The sequence below is a fragment of the Gymnodraco acuticeps genome, unplaced genomic scaffold (genome assembly GCF_902827175.1).
Source record: "Gymnodraco acuticeps unplaced genomic scaffold, fGymAcu1.1, whole genome shotgun sequence".
Lineage (NCBI taxonomy): Eukaryota > Metazoa > Chordata > Actinopteri > Perciformes > Bathydraconidae > Gymnodraco > Gymnodraco acuticeps.
In genome coordinates, this window is record NW_022992021.1 from 394,491 (window position 1) to 414,924 (window position 20,434).

General features: G+C 40.7%; 2 protein-coding genes across 2 annotated transcripts in view; both read left to right on the forward strand.

The window, feature by feature from the left end:
• lats2 (large tumor suppressor kinase 2) overlaps nucleotides 1–4,175 on the forward strand; it is a 30,109-nt gene extending 25,934 nt beyond the window's left edge. The window contains 1 exon segment of the mRNA XM_034201452.1: nucleotides 346–4,175. Coding sequence (XP_034057343.1) covers nucleotides 346–897 — 552 coding nt within the window. The 3' untranslated portion in view covers nucleotides 898–4,175.
• A 1,759-nt stretch (nucleotides 4,176–5,934) lies between these two features.
• The window catches only part of xpo4 (exportin 4), a 71,435-nt gene continuing 56,935 nt past the window's right edge, over nucleotides 5,935–20,434 (forward strand). Inside the window, exons 1-6 of the mRNA XM_034201448.1 lie at nucleotides 5,935–6,071; nucleotides 7,734–7,839; nucleotides 9,598–9,739; nucleotides 13,603–13,741; nucleotides 16,358–16,474; nucleotides 17,527–17,680. Of these exons, the coding sequence (XP_034057339.1) occupies nucleotides 5,979–6,071; nucleotides 7,734–7,839; nucleotides 9,598–9,739; nucleotides 13,603–13,741; nucleotides 16,358–16,474; nucleotides 17,527–17,680 (751 nt within the window). The 5' untranslated portion in view covers nucleotides 5,935–5,978. The remainder of the gene's footprint in view (nucleotides 6,072–7,733; nucleotides 7,840–9,597; nucleotides 9,740–13,602; nucleotides 13,742–16,357; nucleotides 16,475–17,526; nucleotides 17,681–20,434) is intronic.

Consider the following 20,434-nt stretch of genomic DNA (forward strand, 5'->3'; position numbering starts at 1 on the left):
CCAAGTTTTGCCAAGGAGGAGGCCCACATTGTTAGACTTTGAAAACCACTAACTTCTTTGCAGATGATGAGATCACACAGATTAATAAAATGAAGGATAAAATCAAAGATAACTATAAAATAAGAAATTAATTCAAATGAACATATATACATATTTGGTCTTGTGTGTGAAAACGGTGTGTATTTTATGTCCAGTAATTGTGTCACATTGTTGACCCCTGTTGAAAAGTCAACGACGGTTTGGAGGGTAATGAATGAAATGTGTGTGAATCCAACAGATTGAGTATGAGATCTGACATTACTGTATCTGTTGTAACCTCATGTGCTCTGTCCCTCCCCTCTGCAGGTGATTAACTGGGAGAGCACCCTGCAGGTTCCTGCTCAGGTCAAACTGAGCCCGGAGGCCGTGGACATCATCGGGCGCCTCTGCTGCTCCGCGGAGGATCGAGTGGGCTCGAACGGCGCCGGCGAGATCAAGGCTCACCCCTTCTTCTCCCAGGTGGACTTCACCAGCAATCTGCGGCAGCAACCGGCCCCTTACCGGCCCAAGATCGCCCACTCGATGGACACCTCCAACTTCGACCCCGTGGATGACGACTGCGGCCCCGGGGCGTGGAGCGACAGCGGGGACAGCAGCCGGGCGCTGGACATCCTCTGCTCTCCCAACGGGAAACACCCGGAGCACGCCTTCTACGAGTTCACCTTCCGCAGATTCTTCGACGACAACGGCTGCCCCTTCCGCTACCCGAAACCCCCCGAGGTCAGCGAGGCGTCGCCAAGCGTGGGCCCGGAAGAGGAGGACGAAGAGGAGGAGGAGGAAGAAGATGATGAGGATGAGGATGATGATGATGACGAGGAAGGAGAGCAGGGGGAAGGGTGTGAGCCGGTGTACGTGTAGAGCGTGTGTGTGTACAGGTGTGTCTGTGTGTTGATGCATATCTGCCATGTGTGATGGCACATCACCCCCTTGTGGAAACTATAGTGAGTTCACAATGACTTCAAATACAAAACTCCCCTCATCCAGGACCAAGGAACGACATTCTGTGTGCTCGAAGGGTGAATCGGTTTGAAAGGATTTTACAGGATGAAAGGATTGAATCTTGAGAACGTGAGGATGATTGGATCACAGACAAGATGTCAACTTCGAGGACTGCTTCTGGATCTTTCCAGCGGTTTCTTGTCCCATTCCTTCCACCCTCGTGTCTTACGGACGACTGCAAAACCTCCGCGGTGATCTCCTGACGCAGGAGCTGCTTCACGCCCCGATATCGGACACGCGATGCGACACCTGTTTACTGTTAGACAGTGAAGTAGGGGAGACTGAACAAGCAACACGCCTCTTTCACAGCTGCTGCAAATTAAGCTACAGAGACACACTGCATTCACGTGCACACACTCACACACATGCATCAGTACAGTTTGGGCTGGATGAAGAAATCTCTGCAGGAGGATTTCAGTGTCAATATTTCAAGAAGTTGGCTTCAGATTCCTCTGAGAAGCGGCCATCTTGATATCTGCTTTTTGTAGCAGATCAATCTTGAAATATTGGAATTAACTAAATGAAATGTGTTTGGTTACATATATCTTGTATATCCACAGCTGCCTCATTTTGTGCCAACTGTAGTTCACCGTGTTGTTTTGTCCTTAAGACGGAGCCTGATCCTTCTTCCCTAAGAGGTTACTGTTGCAAATATCTTTGTGTTTTTAAGATGCTTCAAGTTACTGATCCTCTATTCTAACTAACCATTTCAAAGCTCAGCTACAAAAGCATTTGATCATGTATAGATTTCACACCAGGCTAAAAAAATCAAGCCTAATTCGGTTTTAGTCGGATCAAAGACTGAGGTGTTTACTGAACCTGACGTTCAGTGGACTTCACACAAAGAATTGGATCAAGAAAGCCGTTTTTAAAATGATACTTCTTGTTTGCTTTGGGGGGCAGAGGACACCCAATGCTTTGCTCTAAGGAACAAACTGATGAGTAGAAAGAAACTTTATTTAAAGAAATTAAGAGAAATCAAAGCCAGACCTGAACCTGCCGGGTCAGATGGTGCTGAGTTGGAATCAAAACTCTAACACACACACACACACACACACACACACACACACACACACACACACACACACACACACACACACACACACACACACACACACACACACACACACACACACAGCACACTTTTACAGCTATTTTGCAAAGATGAGTTGCATTGTAACTTAACCCGCCTCCTCGTATCTTCTGGAGGGAAACACAAACGTGCAACATGTTCTTACAGCAAACATGTGATAGTATGACTATGTGCAATACAAAAAAATACATTATATATAGTTTTCTAAACACTTAATATCCTTTTTTTTGTACTGAAATGTACAAATATATTGGTTTATATATATATTTCCTCTTTCCAGTTACAACATGCTGCTTATTATTGTGGTTAATATTATTTACATTATAATTGTTATTACCTGTTTTTCTTTTGTTGTGGCTTAAAGAAGTGTGCTTGGGTTTTGAAAGTAATGAGCCGTGTGCCTTTTTTCTAATTGAATGTTGGGAGTGTGTGTCGCCGCTCGATGACGAAGGTGATGATGAAGATGACGATCAGTGTTTTTGCAGAACAAAGATGGCGGACTCTTCCTCTCCTGCTGCCGGGCTGGTCCTTAACGCAAGAGAGGAGGATTCAGAAAGAAATTGGTGGATAAAAGTTAGACGGGCGAGGCAGGATGGCTTCAGGAAATGTAATCTGAAAAAGAACAAATAGCTTTCTCTGTTTATACAATTTCAACAAAGAGTTTGTGTTTGGTACATTTTCCTTATTTATCCCAAATGACCACAAGTGTGAGTGTTGTTTATCTTTTACTACAGACCTGTGCCATGTTCCGTTTTGACGCTATCATCCAGTACCTTCTCGCTTATTGACAATCAGTAAACGGTGACTGCTCTCTGTCGAACCGTTTGAACACCAAACCGTTCAGTATTCTGAATTTGACCTTGAAGACTGGGAATGCTCAAGAAGTCTGAACTTTTTCAAGTGATTTTTTGAAGCATTACGATGATGGAAAATGTGAGGATCAGATTTGTTACAGAAGATTTTTTTTTTTTTTTTTTTACTTGCCTGACAATGTATTGAAAGTTTGTTTTTCTGTAAATGTGCCGTGCCTTGTGTGAGCAGCACAATCTTAAAAATATTGCCTTATTACCATCTTTTTCACAATCCTCTCTTACCTGTTTTTATTATTATCAACACTGGCTTTATTTACATGCATCAACAACCTTGTTTTTATTCCATTCAGTAACTTACAATAGATTTGTAAGGAAAGTGGTCAGAACAGTAAATTACTCAATGACATAATAAACAAGGTGCCAATTTAATGTAACTTCATATATTGTTTCAAAAATAATGATTTAGGGAAGTTAAAAAGGGGTTTTCCACTCTAACATAATGCAATTTGGGTCATTTTAGATTTTCTAAAGCTCAAATGTTACATTTAACATCAGAGAATGACATTTGTTGCATGATTACACCAAAAAACAATTTTTTTTGTTGTGGCCAGAAATGTGTTAACAGTGGCTTTAAATGTACTAAAGCTAGTATCCTGCATGTAAACAAAGCCAGTGTTGCCTGTGAGTTTCTCAGATAATCCACTGTGGATGAAGTGCCTTGCTCGAGGGCTCCACCATGCAGCTTTCCTCTCAGGTGGTCCAGAGGTCCACTTCTCCAAAGCCCTCGTTGCCAATCCACGTGGACCAGGACAGTGAAACATAGCTTTATGAGGAGTCGCTGCAGAGTGTGTGAGGTGTTTCTGAGGTTAGAGAGTGATGACTGACAATCTTTTACTGTTGATTTCTGATTTCTTCACTTGTGTATCCTTTTGTATTTTACTCTAAGGAGTCTCTCGTTGTCTCTGATGCTCCTTGATGTATGATACAACTCTGTTACTTTTGAATTTATATTTATACAGATATACATATTTTTTGTATCATTTTCCTTCCCTTTTTTTTCAACTTCCCTTGTGCTAATGTTCAAAAAACCATGTCTACGCAGTATTATCGATGATGTAATGTGGACAGCTATCTCTTTTTTCACATTTATGTATGAATTGAGAATTTGTAAAAATGCTTTCACAGTCCTTTGTGTGTAAAATGTATGTATAAATTAAATTAACCAACTTCTTGGACTTGTGCTTTATTTCAGGTCATCAATGTGTGAATGGAAGAGGACAGTTTTTAACTTTATAATTTAAAGTGGGTTCCAAAGAAATGAAAGTACAATTGTTTATCTGCTGATAAAAATCACTTCCAGCCAAAACATGCACTAAAATAAGTATTTTATACTTAAAGGTCCCACGTTATGGCCATTTCTACTGATCATAATTCCATTGTTGAGGTCGACTACTAGACTAATAGATTTATATTGTTCACTGTTCCAAACTCACATTGGTTTCTCATACAGCATCTCTGTATTGTATGTGTATTCACTCTGTCCTACACGGCTTGTTGGAGCTCCTGCCCCCCCTCCCTATGAGCCCAGTGGCTGTCTGCGACACAGCGAAACCCAGCCCGAATACACACACCCGCAGCCTGGCTGGGAGTTTGTGTGTGCTCACACACCGACTCACAGCCTCGCCGTCTCAGGGAGGAGAAATCGGTGGAGCTGCAGCTGAGAAAAGATTGTGTGTGTGTAACCTAACGGCTCCACGGATTGGTCCATTTGGGTATGGGCACGTCGCTGTACTCAGGAAGAAAAAGAGACATTTCCAACGAGGCGTTCTGGGGCAGCATAGACAGGTGTTTTCTGTGTTAGAGTTTTACTCGCTACAGGGTGTAGTTTGAGGGTTTGTGACTCTGCAGACCGTTTACATGCAGACAAACCTTGATAACACAGAAGGGGACGGGTAATAACCGGAAAAAGCATGACATGGGACCTTTAAGTATGAGGAGCCATTACAATGAATGGCTCTTCCTGAATATAAGAAATACTTAAGAAAATTCCCTTAAAGTTGTATTTAAGTCAATGCAATTTATTTCCACCACTGTCTATTTCTAGTATTTTAATGTGACTGAAAATGGACTTGAATTACAAATTACAAAAGGTATAACAAGTCAAAGTAATCATTGTGTAAAAAAAGGCCTTGTGTGTGTATAATTATATATGTGACATTTCTAGATAATATTGTTGTAGCAATGTTGTAAACAAACCAAAGGTCTGATTGACTTTTTGGTGAATTAAAGAGTTAATAGTCCACTATTTTAATGTTTGTTAAAAGAATTACCCCCTAATCCCACCAGGAGCGTCTGCGCTGCGGCGTTTTTAGCGATCGCGGCCACTCTAGTCAATGGGTGCTATTCCACCAGACACGCTGCGCCGCGGCTCGAAGCGTCCCAGAAGCTCCTCGCCGCAAGGAATTTCTAAAATATAGGATGAATCCTATTTGTGACGCGGCGCAGGCAGGAAGTGGAATGTTCATCCAACAACTGCGAGGCTGCACACAAGACGCTCCGCTCCCGCAACGTTTTGAAACGCGCCTGGTGGGTTAGGACGCAGGAGGAGGTCGCAGCGCAGCGCAGACGCTCCTGGTGCGATTAGGGGGTAAAGCTGATGAATAAATGTAGTGGAGAAAAAATACATGATTTCTCCTTTAAATGTAGTGGAGTATACAAAGTAGCATAAAATGCAAATACTCTAGTAAAGTAGCTCAAAATGGTACTTTAGTTGATCTAATGTTCTTAGTTACCCTCACCTCTGCTATTAATATAATACTTTGTTGATGTCTTTATATGTTGCATTTGCGTTGTGTAAAGCATTTTGAATCAACTTCTTGCTGTAATAAACCTACCTTGTCTTTGTTGAAATACACGACCCTCTGCTGCCTCTACGCGCTCAGCCTGCACGCGGGTCGGGACTCGAACCCGCAACCTTTGGGTCTCTAAACCGCTTTGCCTGTTGCTTCAGACTGTAATCCCACAATGCAGAGCGCATGGCGCGTCATTGGAGAGGGACGAAAACGATGGCGGCGGTCGGTGCACCAGAAGTGATCACACAGCTGGAAAGCGCTGCCAAAGTTTTAATGGTGAGAAATATAACGTTGTTTCGGTGCTAAGGTTTGGCCGGAAGAACACACATGTTTACTGTGTCGCGTGGAGTCCGACGGTTAGAGACGCGTGATGGTTATTCTCAGTTTGTACGCTTAATTCTGTTGGTGAATGTGTTCCCGGGGAGAAACGCAGTGTGAGCGATGCGTGGCGCCTTCCCTATCCCTGTTCTTGTCTCCATCCCGCAAAAAATCCCAACATTTCCCCCCTTTGTTCCTCAAAATCATCCCTTATTTCATAAAAAAACACCAGTCTAAAAATATCCTTCCGCGTTAGAGCACTTTCTAGAAACTTTAAGTTTTATATTCCCCTCTGTTTGGAGCATCTCGGTGCTGTTGCTTTAGCTTCACCTGTAACATTAAACTCTGATTTATATACAATATTTACCCATTTTCCTCCTCTTTAAACTCCCTCCAGCCTAATTACATCCCTCACACACCAGCTAAAGCGGCTAACCATGTGTATGTCATGAGTCTGTAATGGATACATGAGCTAGCTACAGCCTCTTCTTGCTTTCTGCCATTTTGAGTTCTGTTATGTTCTTTAAAGTACATTTCTGCCCCCCGTTTTTTTAAACATACTCTCTGAGACAATCTGTTTGTTTAAAGAACATTAGTTGATCACATATGTGCTCTCTGTGCACATGTTAGTCAGCAGGTGTCTACTGAATGGATGGCTAGCAATGTCTGGCATTGTGGATCCAGATATATTCATTTTAGTGTTCATAACTTCATATTATCCACGATATTCATAGATTTCCCTACTGTACAGGTGCATAACATACCTGTAATTTATCATACCTACACATACATCATAATATACATTTGTGGACATTGTTAAATATGAAACTAGCTACTTGTTTTCTGGATGTTATTCATATCATGGCAATATTTTCTATTGATTGTCTTTTCTGGCATTATTTTAGGGGCAGTCAACCATTCTTGGTCATGTGTTAATTTAACAGAAGTGTGACATGAAGTTGTATAATGTTGTTGTTTTCTGTACAAGGCATTTGATGGTGGATAGAATGATTATATTTCAAAATTAGTTTTGCAGCGTTGCTTAGTTGTACTGTATATTGCATTATATTGAGGGATGTTTGTAGTTTAGTAGACCCCCATTGATATAGCAAGTATAATGCAATAGCAGTTACAGTTAACAGAATAGTAACATAGAAGGACACTCTTAACATGCAGGTCTCTGCTGATGCCAAATTCCCCATCTCACATTGTTAATAAAAGTAAAAAGTCGTATCGAAAATCATTCAGAAAACACAAAGCTAATAAATCCTAAGGATCTTTGTTCTCTATTGTAGTTTGGGTTTCCTTGACATCTTTGTTGTAAACATATCAACATACAGTATGTCACATTAAATAGTGTCTTCACTATGAACATTAAAATAATTAATTACTATTACTCAAACCTACACTTTTCTTATTGGTTAATAATTGCAATATTTCATTTAATTCACTGCCCCTCTATTAGCACTGTGGTAACACTTCTATTTCATTTTAAAGAGATTTTAACTCTAGAATATGAACTTGAATTTGATTTTCTGCCAAGTGAGAAAGACAGAACATGGTTTAATAAACAAAAAGTCTTGTCTATAAATACTATTTTTTTGTTTTGTTTGTTTCCAGGCACCGCCTTCCATGGTCAGCACAGAACAGAGACAGCATGCTGAACACATCTTCCTCTCCTTCAGGAAATCCAAATCACCTTTTGCCATCTGCAAGCACATCCTAGGTAACTGTTGACAGAAATCATTCTTCTGCATAGTCTGAATTTATGCAGAAAATGTACATTATTTTTATTTTCATAGATCTGAGGATTGTTATGTACCTACAATTGTTTAAGGCAGGGGTGTCAAACTCAAGGCCCGTGGGCCAAATCCGGCCCCCGACTTCATTTTATTTGGCCCTCAAGAGCTTGCAAAAAATACAATACGTTTATTATACGGTTTCATGCCACTTTACAGAAGCACGATGTCCATACACTACATGGGTGTTTCTCAATGTCGAGTAAAGCTGCTCCAGAACCACTATTTCAAGCATACTACGTCATCGTGTGCCGCCGAAGGACTGTTCCAATGTCCAGCATACTTGGAATTCTACCGAGCCCGGCGTACTTCGTAGCGAGAAATTTCGAGGCTGCACTTGTGTAGACTCCGCGGTCTTAAAATCCCCACAATGCTTTGCGCACGGACCAATTTCCGCAAATCTGTGGCGGAAAATGTTAGGCTCATATGACGCACACCTGCACACTTGCTCGCCTGTTCCACTCTTCGTTTTCCGAATGCCATGAAGTATTCTTGCCTCGCTTCTGAAGCAAGTGACTCGGAAGACATGTGCTACCAAGCAAGCGTACTCGACATTGACAAACACCCCCAGTCCCACAATGCATCTCATTTTGTGACATGCGCACTGAAGAGACTTGCAATTATTTTAAATAATTTGCCCTAGATTTCTGCTCTCAGACGTAGTTAATTATGAAGTTATTACCCTCTCCGATAATAATCCAATGCAGAGGCAATAATGTAATATAAAACATTATTTTATATATATATATATATATTTATAGTCTTAAAGTTACAACCGGCCCTTTGAGTGCAACCTTAATGCTGATGTGGCCCGCAATGAAATTGAGTTTGACGCCCCTCGGTTTTGTATGGGCACCTTTTTTATATTTGCATTCTTTGGTACTTTGTATTTCAACTGCTACTCACCAATTTACCTCAGGATTTATAATATTCTGTCTAATGTGTTTCTACAGACCGAAGAAAGCTATTATTTATTGTGTCCGCCAAAAGCTGATGCTTCTAATCTAATATACAAGTTAGGAAAGGAACATTTATAACAGTACAGTGTCTATTTGACCCAATAAACCTGCAACTGGGTGAATGTTACATGTTGCTGTTTGCATTATAATGCAAATCATATTATGTTTACCAGTAATACCATCTACCTAACTAATTCTAGCCTGCCTTATTTTGATCATCAAACTGTCATTTAACATCAATTTAAGTTTAAAAATGTATTTATTTTTACATAAACTGGGACAGTACATTTGTTTAAATTACTTGTTGATGAGGAATTCATTACATTACATTTAATTTAGCTGACACTTTTATCCAAAGCGACTTACAATAACCAATTACAGGGACATTCTCCCTGGAGTAACTAAGGACTAAGGGCCTTACTCAAGGGCACACTAGTGGTGGTGTTCCTGGCGGGATTTGAACTCACAACCTTCCGATCTTCAGTCCACCTCACTATACATGATTAGACCACCACTATTAACAATAACATCTTAATGTTTTTATTGTACCATACCACCTTTAGTCTGGGGTTTCACACAGTTTTCACATTAAATATATTTAAATTGCCTTTAGTTTGGTGCCTAAGTAAGTGTACTGACTCACGATGTATAAATTGAGTTTCTCCAACTGACGTCTTGTTTTTTCTCTATCACCATTCACCCTCTTTGTATTTCTCTCCTCTCCAGAGACCAGTAAGGTGGACTATGTTCTGTTCCAGGCGGCCACAGCCGTCATGGAGGCGGTGGTGCGGGAGTGGATCCTTCTGGAGAAGAGCAGCATCGAGTCGCTGCGGGCCTTCCTCCTCACCTACGTCCTGCAGAGACCCAAGTAAGAGAGAAGGAAAGGGGCATCATTAAAGCTGTGTGTGTCTTAGAGGCTCTTATTATTAGTATGCAAAACGTTTATAGACCTGTGGCGGTTCGTACAGTTATTGATAGACCTCTTTTCCTCCTACATAAGTCTGAGGCACAGAAAATGATGTAATCCAACAACTATTTCAAATCCCAAAATAAATGATGATCTTTATTTATTATAAGTAGTACTAAATATAATGTAAAACATACCAGAGTTTCCGTTAGCCGGTAATTACCGGACTTTGACCGGTAAAATATGCTGAAGACCGGCAAATCTAAATCTAACCGGTCAAAATGTCCGGCCAAAATAATTTCCCCTTAGGCAAAGCAAAGCAAAGTTTATTTATATAGCACCTTTCAACACAAGGCAATTCAAAGTGCTTTACAAAAAATGAAAGACATTAAGAAAATGGCATTTAAAATCAGTCATTAAAAAGAAAAGATAATAAAATAAACATTAAAAGAAAAAATACATGGATCAAAGTTACAGTGCAGTCTAAGATATGAATAGTTCCATTAAAAGCAGCGACAAAAAGAAAAGTCTTCAGCCTGGATTTAAAAGTAGTCAGAGTTGCAGCGGACCTGCAGGTTTCTGGGAGTTTGTTCCAGATATTTGGAGCATAATAACTGAACGCTGCTTCTCCATGTTTAGTTCTGACTCTGGGGACAGAAAGCTGACCAGTCCCTGAAGACCTGAGAGATCTGGATGCTTCATAATTTAGCAGGAGGTCAGAAATGTATTTTGGGCCTAAACCATTCAGTGCTTTATAAACCAGCAGCAGTATTTTTAAATCTATTCTTTGACACACAGGAAGCCAGTGTAAAGACTTCAGAACAGGAGTGATGTGATCCACTTTCTTAGTGTTAGTGAGGACTCGAGCAGCAGCGTTCTGAATTAGCTGCAGCTTCCTAATAGATTTTTTAGTGAGACCTGTGAAGACACCATTGCAGTAGTCAAGTCTACTGAAGATAAAAGCATGGACACGTTTTTCCAAATCCTGCTGTGACATTAGTCTTTTAATCCTAGATATATTCTTTAGGTGATAGTAGGCTGATTTAGTAACTGTTTTAATGTGACTGTTGAAACTCAGGTCAGAGTCCATGACTACACCTAGATTTCTGGCTTTATCTGTTGTTTTGAACATTGCAGACTGAAGCTCAGCGCTAACTTTTATACGTTCTGACTTGGCTCCAAAAACCATTACCTCAGTTTTATCTTTGTTTAATTGGAGAAAGTTCTGACACATCCAGTCATTGATTTGTTCAATGCACTTACTCAGTGTTTGAATTGGAGCATAGTCTCCTGGTGAAATTGTTACGTACATTTGTGTGTCATCCGCATAGCTATGGTAACTTATTTTGTTGTTCTTCATTATCTGAGCCAGTGGTAGCATGTAGATGTTAAAGAGAAGAGGCCCCAAGATGGAGCCTTGAGGAACCCCACATGTCATATTTGTCAACTCAGATGGGTATTTACCTATAGAAACAAAGTTGTTTCTGTCCTTTAAGTAGGATTCAAACCAATTTAGAAATGTTTCCGAAAGTCCCACCCAGTTCTCCAGTCGGTCTAGTAATATGCTGTGGTCAACAGTGTCAAACGCAGCACTGAGATCTAATAATACTAACACTGAAGTTCTGCCACTGTCTGTGTTTAAGTGGATGTCATTGAAGACCTTTACAAGAGCAGTCTCAGTGCTGTGGTTTGGACGAAAGCCTGACTGGAACACATCAAAACAGTTATTTAAATGCAAGAAATTACTCTTCTTAGCACAATACCGCATCAGTTGCGCCACTTATGTGACAGACAAGAAGAGTGTGTGACGGACAAGAAGAGTATGTGACGGACAAGAAGAGTGTGTGACGGACAAGAAGAGTGTGTGGCAGACAAGAAGAGTGTGTGACGGACAAGAAGAGTGCGTGACGGACAAGAAGAGTATGTGACAGACAAGAAGAGTGTGTGACAGACAAGAAGAGTGTGTGACAGACAAGAAGAGTGTGTGACAGACAAGAAGAGTGTGTGACAGACAAGAAGAGTCAATTCTAATGGCTAACACTTAATGTGGAGAAAGAGATGTCCTGTGTGGGTTGATTGTGCTTTGATCTGTTGGTAATGCCTAGGGGTTCCGGTGGGCATGTAAACAAATGCATAATGCTGCGCTATACTTTGCAGCCTCACCCGGTTGCATAGCGACACTTATTGTTTAGGTGTCTTGATAAGCAGGTAGTCATATCATTAGCTAGATCTGATCGATATGGACATAAGCGCGAGTGAAGTCTAATCTGACGGGAGAGAGAGATCAGCTGCTGCTGACAAGTTGACACGCACTCTGCATGATCACCTGCAGCGGTAAGCAGAGCTACACACACACACTTCAGGTTAGAATATCACACGTAGCTATTTTAATTACCTCTCTAACTACCGTAACTAGTTATAGATATGTTTAGTTTTACTGTCGGGTCACTCATTACTGGATCCGCGAGCTGCATGAGACTGACGGGCTGTCAGGAGAGAGAGAGCGCTCCGTGTATTATTCCCGTGTTATTGTAAATTACTGTACACTTTTGAATAGTTAATCTACTATAGTTAGTTTGTTTAATATCGAATCATATCAATTTGTTTTAAAGCTCAATAAATAACAAAGAAGACCTTTGACCGGCACTTTTCAAATGTTGTCTGGAAGATTTAAAGGTCACCTATCATGCTATTTTTAGGCAATAGCATAGGTCTCAGATATATACAAATATATAAAAAACATGTCTATGAAGTGTTTTACTCAAAATACCAAACAGATCACCCATTAGCCATGCCTCATATCCCTCTATTTCACTTCCTGTTTCAAAAGTGCTGATTTGGGTATAAAGCTTTACAAAAAATAAAAAGGAGGGTCTGAGCTCATGTGGGACCCGGCAGCTACCGTCTAAACTAAATGCTGCCGTGATGAAACGCCATATCATGGATTATCAAGGATCTGAAACAGTATGGAGCTCAAAGGCTTTCTCTCTTGCCGGTTATACCACAAAGTGAGTTCTTTTTTATTTCCTGCTTCTTCACACACATGCTCTCCAGTACAGGTTAGCTCTGAGTGTTAGCGATGCTAATGTAAACACCGACCATATTACGTCCAAAACAGTCGGGCATTGTTTCTGATAGCAACGTTTCTGATAGGGCCGTGGGTCCACATTTCAGATATTACGTCATATCGGACGCAAATCTGGATCAGCTCCGTTGTAGCCCCGTTTTTAGAGATTTGGGTACGGAGGAGAAGAGAGAGGGTTGTATTTTCTGACGTTGCGTGAGTTCCCTGACGCACCGGGGACACATCTTTATGTATAAAAGACATAAAAAAGTGCATTTTGCATGATAGGTTCCCTTTAAACTTTAACGGACATGTTGACCGGCAAAAAATAATTCTAACAGAAACTCTGATACATATAAATTATTTATTTTGTCAATTGTTTCTTCAAGTGATCTCTGTCATTCCTTCAAATTACAAGATTTATGAGCATTTATTTTCTTAAGTGTCTGCTGGTAAAAAAAACAGCAGAGAAGAAGAGAATGGCTTTATATGTACAAGTTACATAAACTAAGGTTACAAAAGCTAGATGGATTGTTGTTTTCTTTTGTTTGAGTCTGATCATGAAAAAAAGAGACCACAAAAATGCAATAACTGTTCCAAAGAAAACACGCTGCAGCTGGGATTGAACCCTCAGTCACAACATGTCACTTTCCCTTCTCTTCTCAGTCTCTGCTGATGGTCAGTGTTGTTGCACTGACTCTGAGTTCCTCTGGATCAGAGCATTGATTTTATATTGAACCTCCTCTCTGTTTCCCTCCAGCCTGCAGAAGTATGTCCGTGAGCAGATCCTTCTGGCGGTGGCGGTCATCGTGAAGAGAGGCTCTCTGGACAAAAGCATCAACTGTAAAAGCATCTTTCTCGAGGTCGGACAGCTCATCAGCAGCGGGAACACCACCGTGGTGAGAGAGATCACACATGTATCAGTGTTAATGTATTTCAATTAGGGCTGTCAGTCGATTAAAATAGTTAATCGCGATTAATCGCAAATTAATCGCACACTTTTTATCTGTTCTAAATGTACCTTAGAGGAATATTTTTCAAGTTTTTAATACTCTTATCAACATATGAGTGGACAAATATGCTTTATGCAAATTTTTATTATCATTTGAACAATGACAAATATTCTCATGAATATTAAACACAACAACCTCTGAACATTACAAATATTCGCCTTCAATTCAATCTGGAACCTCTCATGAACATACAAAGCTGTGTGTGTGTGTGTGTGTGTGTGGTGTGTGTGGTGGGTGTGTGTGTGTGATGTGTATGATGTGTGTGATGTGTATGATGTGTGTGATGTGTGTGTGTGTGATGTGTAGTGTGTGTTGTGTGTGTTGTGATGTGTGTGTGTGTGTGGGAGTGTTTGTGTGTGTGTGTGTTCGTGCTTGTGTGTGTCGTGTGTGGTGAGTGTTGGTGTTGTGTGTGTGGGTGTGTGGCTGTGTGTGTCGTGTGTGTGGTGTGTAGTGTGTGTGTGGTAGTGTGTGTGTGATATATGTGTGTGTGTGTGTGTGTGTGGTGTGTGTGTGTCGTGGTGTGTGTGTGTGTGGTGTGGTGTGTGTGTGTGTGTGTGTGTGATGTGTGTGTGTGTGTGTGTGTGTGTGTGTGTGTGTGTGTGTGTGTGTGTGTGTGTGTGAGTGTGGTGATGTGTGTGGTGTGGTGTGTGGTGTGTGTGTGTGTGTGTGTGTTGGAACTATGTGCAACTCAAGGCATATGCTCGAACGGGAGCTGCCGGACGCTGCAATCATGTTGCGCACTATCCGTGCTGAGTGTGCTGACTTCTCGTACAATGTCCACTGTCTGGCTTCCTGCATAAAGTCAAGTGCTCGGCGCAGTTGTGGCGAAATGTCGCTCCTCTGTTTTCATTTAAACAGCTCCATATCCGTTTAGGCCGGCAGCTAGCTAGCACCAGATGCTAACAACAACATATGCACGTAAGGTCTCTCTCTCGCTCGCTCGGGCCACACATACACACACCCTCCCGGTCCTCCCAACAGCCAGTCGGTTGCCTGCCGGTGAGCGTGGAAGTGTGGTCTGCCACAAGCGGGCGGCAGGAGCGGGGCTGTCAGCATCAGCTTGTAGATGGTATTTTAAACTCGATGCGCTCTGAAACTACGGGGCGGCCGAGGAAAAAAAATACACATGCGTTAATCGCGTTGAAATAATTAGTGGCGCTAATTTTTTTTTGCGTTATTAACGCGTTAACTTGACAGCCCTAATTTCAATAGATTAGTGACAATCATTGTTCACAGAGCTGTACCAGATAGGATTGAAGGCTTTTCTTTTGCACAGTGTCAGATAAAGATTAGGCTAAGCTTGTAATATTGGTTTTACTCTATTTATTGAATTAGATTTCAATGATGGCAGAAGTGGATTTTTTCCGAGACGTTTGACATTATTCCCTTCAGAAACACTTGTTGTTATATTCCATGGAATACTCTTAACATCCCGATAGCAATGAATACATGAAATGCTTTGACAATAAATACATTTAAAAAATGTCATCTGTGGAAGCCGTGGCGCTGTAAAAAGCACGACCAATCATCTGAGCCGGCCAGGCTAAAGTAACTGGATGGCCTACCTGCCGGTCAGCCTTCCATCTCGTGCTCTCATTGGTCGTGTGCGCGTTCGTGTGTGTTGGAGGAGGGGCTCTGTGAGGAAGTCTGAAGGAAGGGGCAGATTTTTTCCGGTTATGTACTTTCAAATTGTAGCGCACTCGAGCTGCTTTCTCCATTCTTACCTACTCTACCTTTAAGAGCCTTGTAAAGTCCCAAATTCAACATGGCAAAAATATAGATCTAATAATTTCAAAATTCACTTACTTAAAAAAAAAAAAAGTATTTTTCCTAAATCCATTCTTGTTGGCATTTGTAAAAATGTTTGTAAAACTACATTGGCTTGACTAGGTGTCACTAGGTTGCTCTTTATTTAAAAACAAACTGGACATCTCCTCTCAATCCAGTAGGTGGCAGCATTTCATTTGTTTCCCCAACTATACCCAGAACTAGAAAAGGACAAGCATGCACAAACCCAGCCGGAGGAAGTGATCAGGGAAAAAGCCATTAACTATATTTTACAAATGTGACTTTCAAAATAGAAGGCACTCAATTTGAAAGACCTCTTCAAAGTCAACACTTAATATGGGTGAGTTAGCTGCTTTTCTTTTTCATGAACTACAATAAAACAAAAGTAGTGTCAGAGAGGTCAACAAAGATATACATTACATAGACCATGTCAGGGTTCGGATCAATAGTGGCTCAGTGAGGGGTCTTATAGGTAGTCCATTTAAACAGTTTATTTTCAAACCCTGATTGTTGAGTTGGCTGCTTTTCAATTTATTTTAGATTAATAAAATGGGAGTGTGTGTACTGTCCTTTTTAAAACAGTTCCCAGTTATAGTTGGATGAGTGTGGTGTACAGGTTAGTTGTAGTTTCCTGCTCAATGCTTGTGATATGTTTTAAAATAACTGCCATGTATGGAATAAATAAATAAATGATAACACCTCCCTCTGATGCAGCAAACCCTGGCCTGCTCCATCCTCACCGCTCTGCTCAGCGAGTTCTCCAGCTCCAGTAAGACCAGCAGCATCGGCCTCAGCATGGAGTTCCACGGCAGCGTCAAGAGGCTCTTCCAGGTCTGATCCCCAATTACTGTTCTGCTTTTCACCTCTAGCAAAAAGCTGTTATAGGTTCTGTTTGAAAAGTATCACTCGTCACCGGCTTGAGCTTCAATAATCAGGATCCATGTATCTATTATCCTCTCAAGAATGGAAGTAGTCATCACATACAGAGCATCAACTAGTTCCTGAACAGTGTCCTTCACATGCTGATATACAAGAGAAGGAGTTACACAGTCACAAGATGGAGGAATACCGGTTCTTGTAGGTAATCATACATCCTGTCATTTACACAATGCTGACTTTTTTCTCAAAATGCTGACTTTTTTCTCAAAATCCAGACGTACTCTCAAACCTCAAAATTCTGACTTTTTCCTCTAAATCTCAAAATTCTGACTCTTTCTCTAAATCTCAAAATTCTGACTTTTTCTCAAAATCTCAAAATTCTGACTTTTTCTCAAAATCTCAAAATTCTGACTTTTTCTCAAAAACCTCAAAATTCTGACTTTTTCCTCTAAATCTAAAAATTCAGACTTTTTCTCTAAATCTCAAAATTCAGACTTACTCTCAAAAACCTCAAAATTCAGACTTTTTCTCTAAATTCTGACTTTTTCTCAAAATCCATGTATTTATGATCCTCTCCAGAATGGAAGTAGTCATCACATACAGAGCATCAACTAGTTCCTGAACAGTGTCCTTCACATGCTGATATCCAAGAGAGGGAGTTACACAGTCCCAAGATGGAGGAGTAGAAAGCAGTCTTCAATGTTTAGTTCATTGTCAGAAATGATCATGCTTGGTATATGTCTATCTCCATAGAGGCTGAATCATCATGTTAATCTATTTAGTTTATTATTCAACCTTTAAGGGTAACATGTCTGCAGCACTCTTTTCATTACTGCACCTAATTAAAGTGATAATTCACTTTGACGAAAACACAGGAAAATCGAATCTGGGTCTAGAAATACCCTTAAAGGAAAATCATTGTTATTCATTCCTTTTCTCCGATTTCTTTTATGCATCACTTTTGATCCTGAATTCCTCCATCTTTCCCCCCCCCCCTCCTCCAGGAAGAAGGCCTGCGTCAGATCTTCATGTTGACCATGGAGGTGCTACAGGAGTTCAGCCGCAGAGAGAACCTGAACGCTCAGATGTCGTCCGTCTTCCAGCGCTACCTCGCTCTGGCCAACCAGGTCCTCTGCTGGAACTTCCTGCCACCCAATCATATCCTTTCTTTGTCAGAGGCTGACTGTTTCTAGATCTGGGCTCTTAATTCTGCAAAAAGTATGTCGAGGAAAAACAGGTCAGTCCCAGTTTTCCTCATAACTACACTGTATGTGCAGTTTATGGCTTTCCACTTGACATGGTGGGATATTTGTTTTAAAAAAAGCATGTTGTTGATGAGTAAATACGCTTATATGGGTACAGAATAACATTTCAAACTCAGACAATGTCAGTGGTTTTATATTTGTAGTTTAAGCCATCAGTTTTTATTGGTTTGAGATTTTATGAAACTATTTAATTCCTGAAATCTGCCACAATGATACTCACTTTTCCAGCAGAATTGAGTTAGTTTACTATGATGAATCGAAACTTCTTATCAATTTAAAGGTAGGGTAGGTAAGAATGGAGAAAGCAGCTCGAGTGCGCTAGAATTTGAAAGTACGCAGCCGAAAGAAATCTGCCCCTTCCTTCAGACTTCCTTACAGAGCCCCTCCTCCAACACACACGAACGCGCACATGACCAATGAGGGCACGAGATAAGCGTGTGCACAGATGGAAGGCTGACAGGCAGGTAGGCCATCCAGTTATTTTAGCCGGGCCGGCTAAAATGATTGGTCGTGCTTTTTACAGCGCCACGGCTTCCACAGATGACTTTTTGTATGTATTTATTGTCAAAGCATTTAATATATTCATTGCTCTCGGGATGTTAAGAGCATTCCATGGAATATAACAAAAAGTGTTTCTGAAGTGAATTACCTACCCCACCTTTAATAATAGGTAAAACCCAATTTGGTGTTTGACTTTGTTGAAGGGAACTTTTAATCTCATTTAATCTCCCAAAGTTGATGGCTAAAATTACAAAAATATAGTTTTGAAAAAGTGCAATAAGAGTCTATATGCAAGTTATTGAAATAGGATATATAGGTAAATAGAAACATAATTTTTAAGTAACAGCCAGATGAATATTAGGGATGTTGTTTCAGCTGTTCAGGTGTGTAACAGTCTTATTGCCTGTGGGATGAAACTGTCCCTGCGTCTGGACAGAGGCAGAAAGAGAAAGTAATTGTCCTTACATTTAAAAGAAAAGCTGCCGATTGTAGTTTGTAAGAAGAAGTAGAAGTTTCCTCTTAACTGTAGTATCTTGGGTTTTTGGGTTTGTCTCCTTGTAATATCTGTATCTAAACAAAACAGTTGCATATATCCACTCATGCATTGTCTCTATTCTAGCAAGCTGTGCTGTGTGTGTGGTTCTGCAAATATGTCATACTGAGAAATGCATATCTGACCCTCAGTTTTGCTTTGTAGTGGGAGGCACATACACATTATCTTTGCAGTTGGTCGCATTGTTGTGTGTGTGTGTGTGTGTGTGTGTGTGTGTGTGTGTGTGTGTGTGTGTGTGTGTGTGTGTGTGTGTGTGTGTGTGTGTGTGTGTGTGTGTGTGTGTGTGTGTGTGGTGTGTGTGTGTGTGTGTGTGTGTGTGTGTGTGTGTGTGTGTGTGTGTGTGTGTGTGTGTGTGTGTGTGTGTGTGTGTGTGTGTGTGTGTGTGTGTGTGTGTGTGTGTGTGTGTGTGTGGGCTTATTACCGCCTTAATCCCAACCAGCCTGTCTGAGGGGATTCTGAGTGGCGCTTTGCTGCCAGCCTGGGCCATGTATCACTTTCAAAGAGGTGTCTGTGGGTCCATCTCCGTATCAACCCCCCCCCCCCCCCCCCCTCGCCTCAGCTTGTTCAGGCTCCCCTCGGTATGTCTGGCACGCTGTGTTCGATATGTGTGTGTTATCAAAGACACATTTGTTAGTCCTGTGTCTTTGCTGTTAGCCCATGTGTATACATCAGTTTTTATTTTTGTGTTGGATGTGTGCTGTGAATGCAGACAGCAGAGCAGTTACTGCACATGTAAGGGACCTTTCAGGTTGTGGTAAAAATACAATAGATACTTAATACTATATATCATTGTAGATGCCAAAATGCTTATTTAGCTGTTGTTTTTAATTGTTCTCATTATTTGTTCATAATTGTTCACCTTCTGTCACATGGGTGTACTTTATTGTATTGAGTGTATGTTTGGGTTTGTGGAAAGAGGGTGAGCTTGGTTCAGACATTTTCTGCTGACCGTACCTTTCTACTTTAATTATTGTTTGTGTTGTTTCTTCATCCAACATTGTTTAACTCTTAACTTCGTTACGGACAGAGATGAGATGATTAGTAATTTTGTCGCTACAATCTTTAAATAAGTTTCTAGATGTCCTATTATTCAGTATTGAAACATTAGCCTGCGTTGCACATAAGTGATGTGATTTATATTAATCAAGATTGCAGTACCAAGGTTACTTTTCATTTAATATGTCGGGGAGTATAAATACTTTATGCTAGTTTTTGGATGGCAGGATTATTTTTGCATTAATGTGAGGAAATGGCTGGATTTTTCATTTTGGATTCGTCCAACAAAAAACCAGAATATATACTATACCACCTGAGCAACACGTTAATATCAGTTTCAATGTTTTTGTTTCCAATTGAGCGGGTTGTTCATGTGAAATGTCTCATTCTGTTACAAATGTTCTCTCTTAATGTTAACCACGAATGGAATATAAGTCATGTATCCGCCCTGTGATTGGGATCTGCTCCAAATTGAAATGAGTTGACCACATCGTTCCACCACATTTAATTTAAATCAGTGCTGTAGTTTTTCCGTAATTCTGCTGACAGAGCGAGCAGGAAAATCGTAAAATTGCAAACTTGTTGCCTGAAATTAAA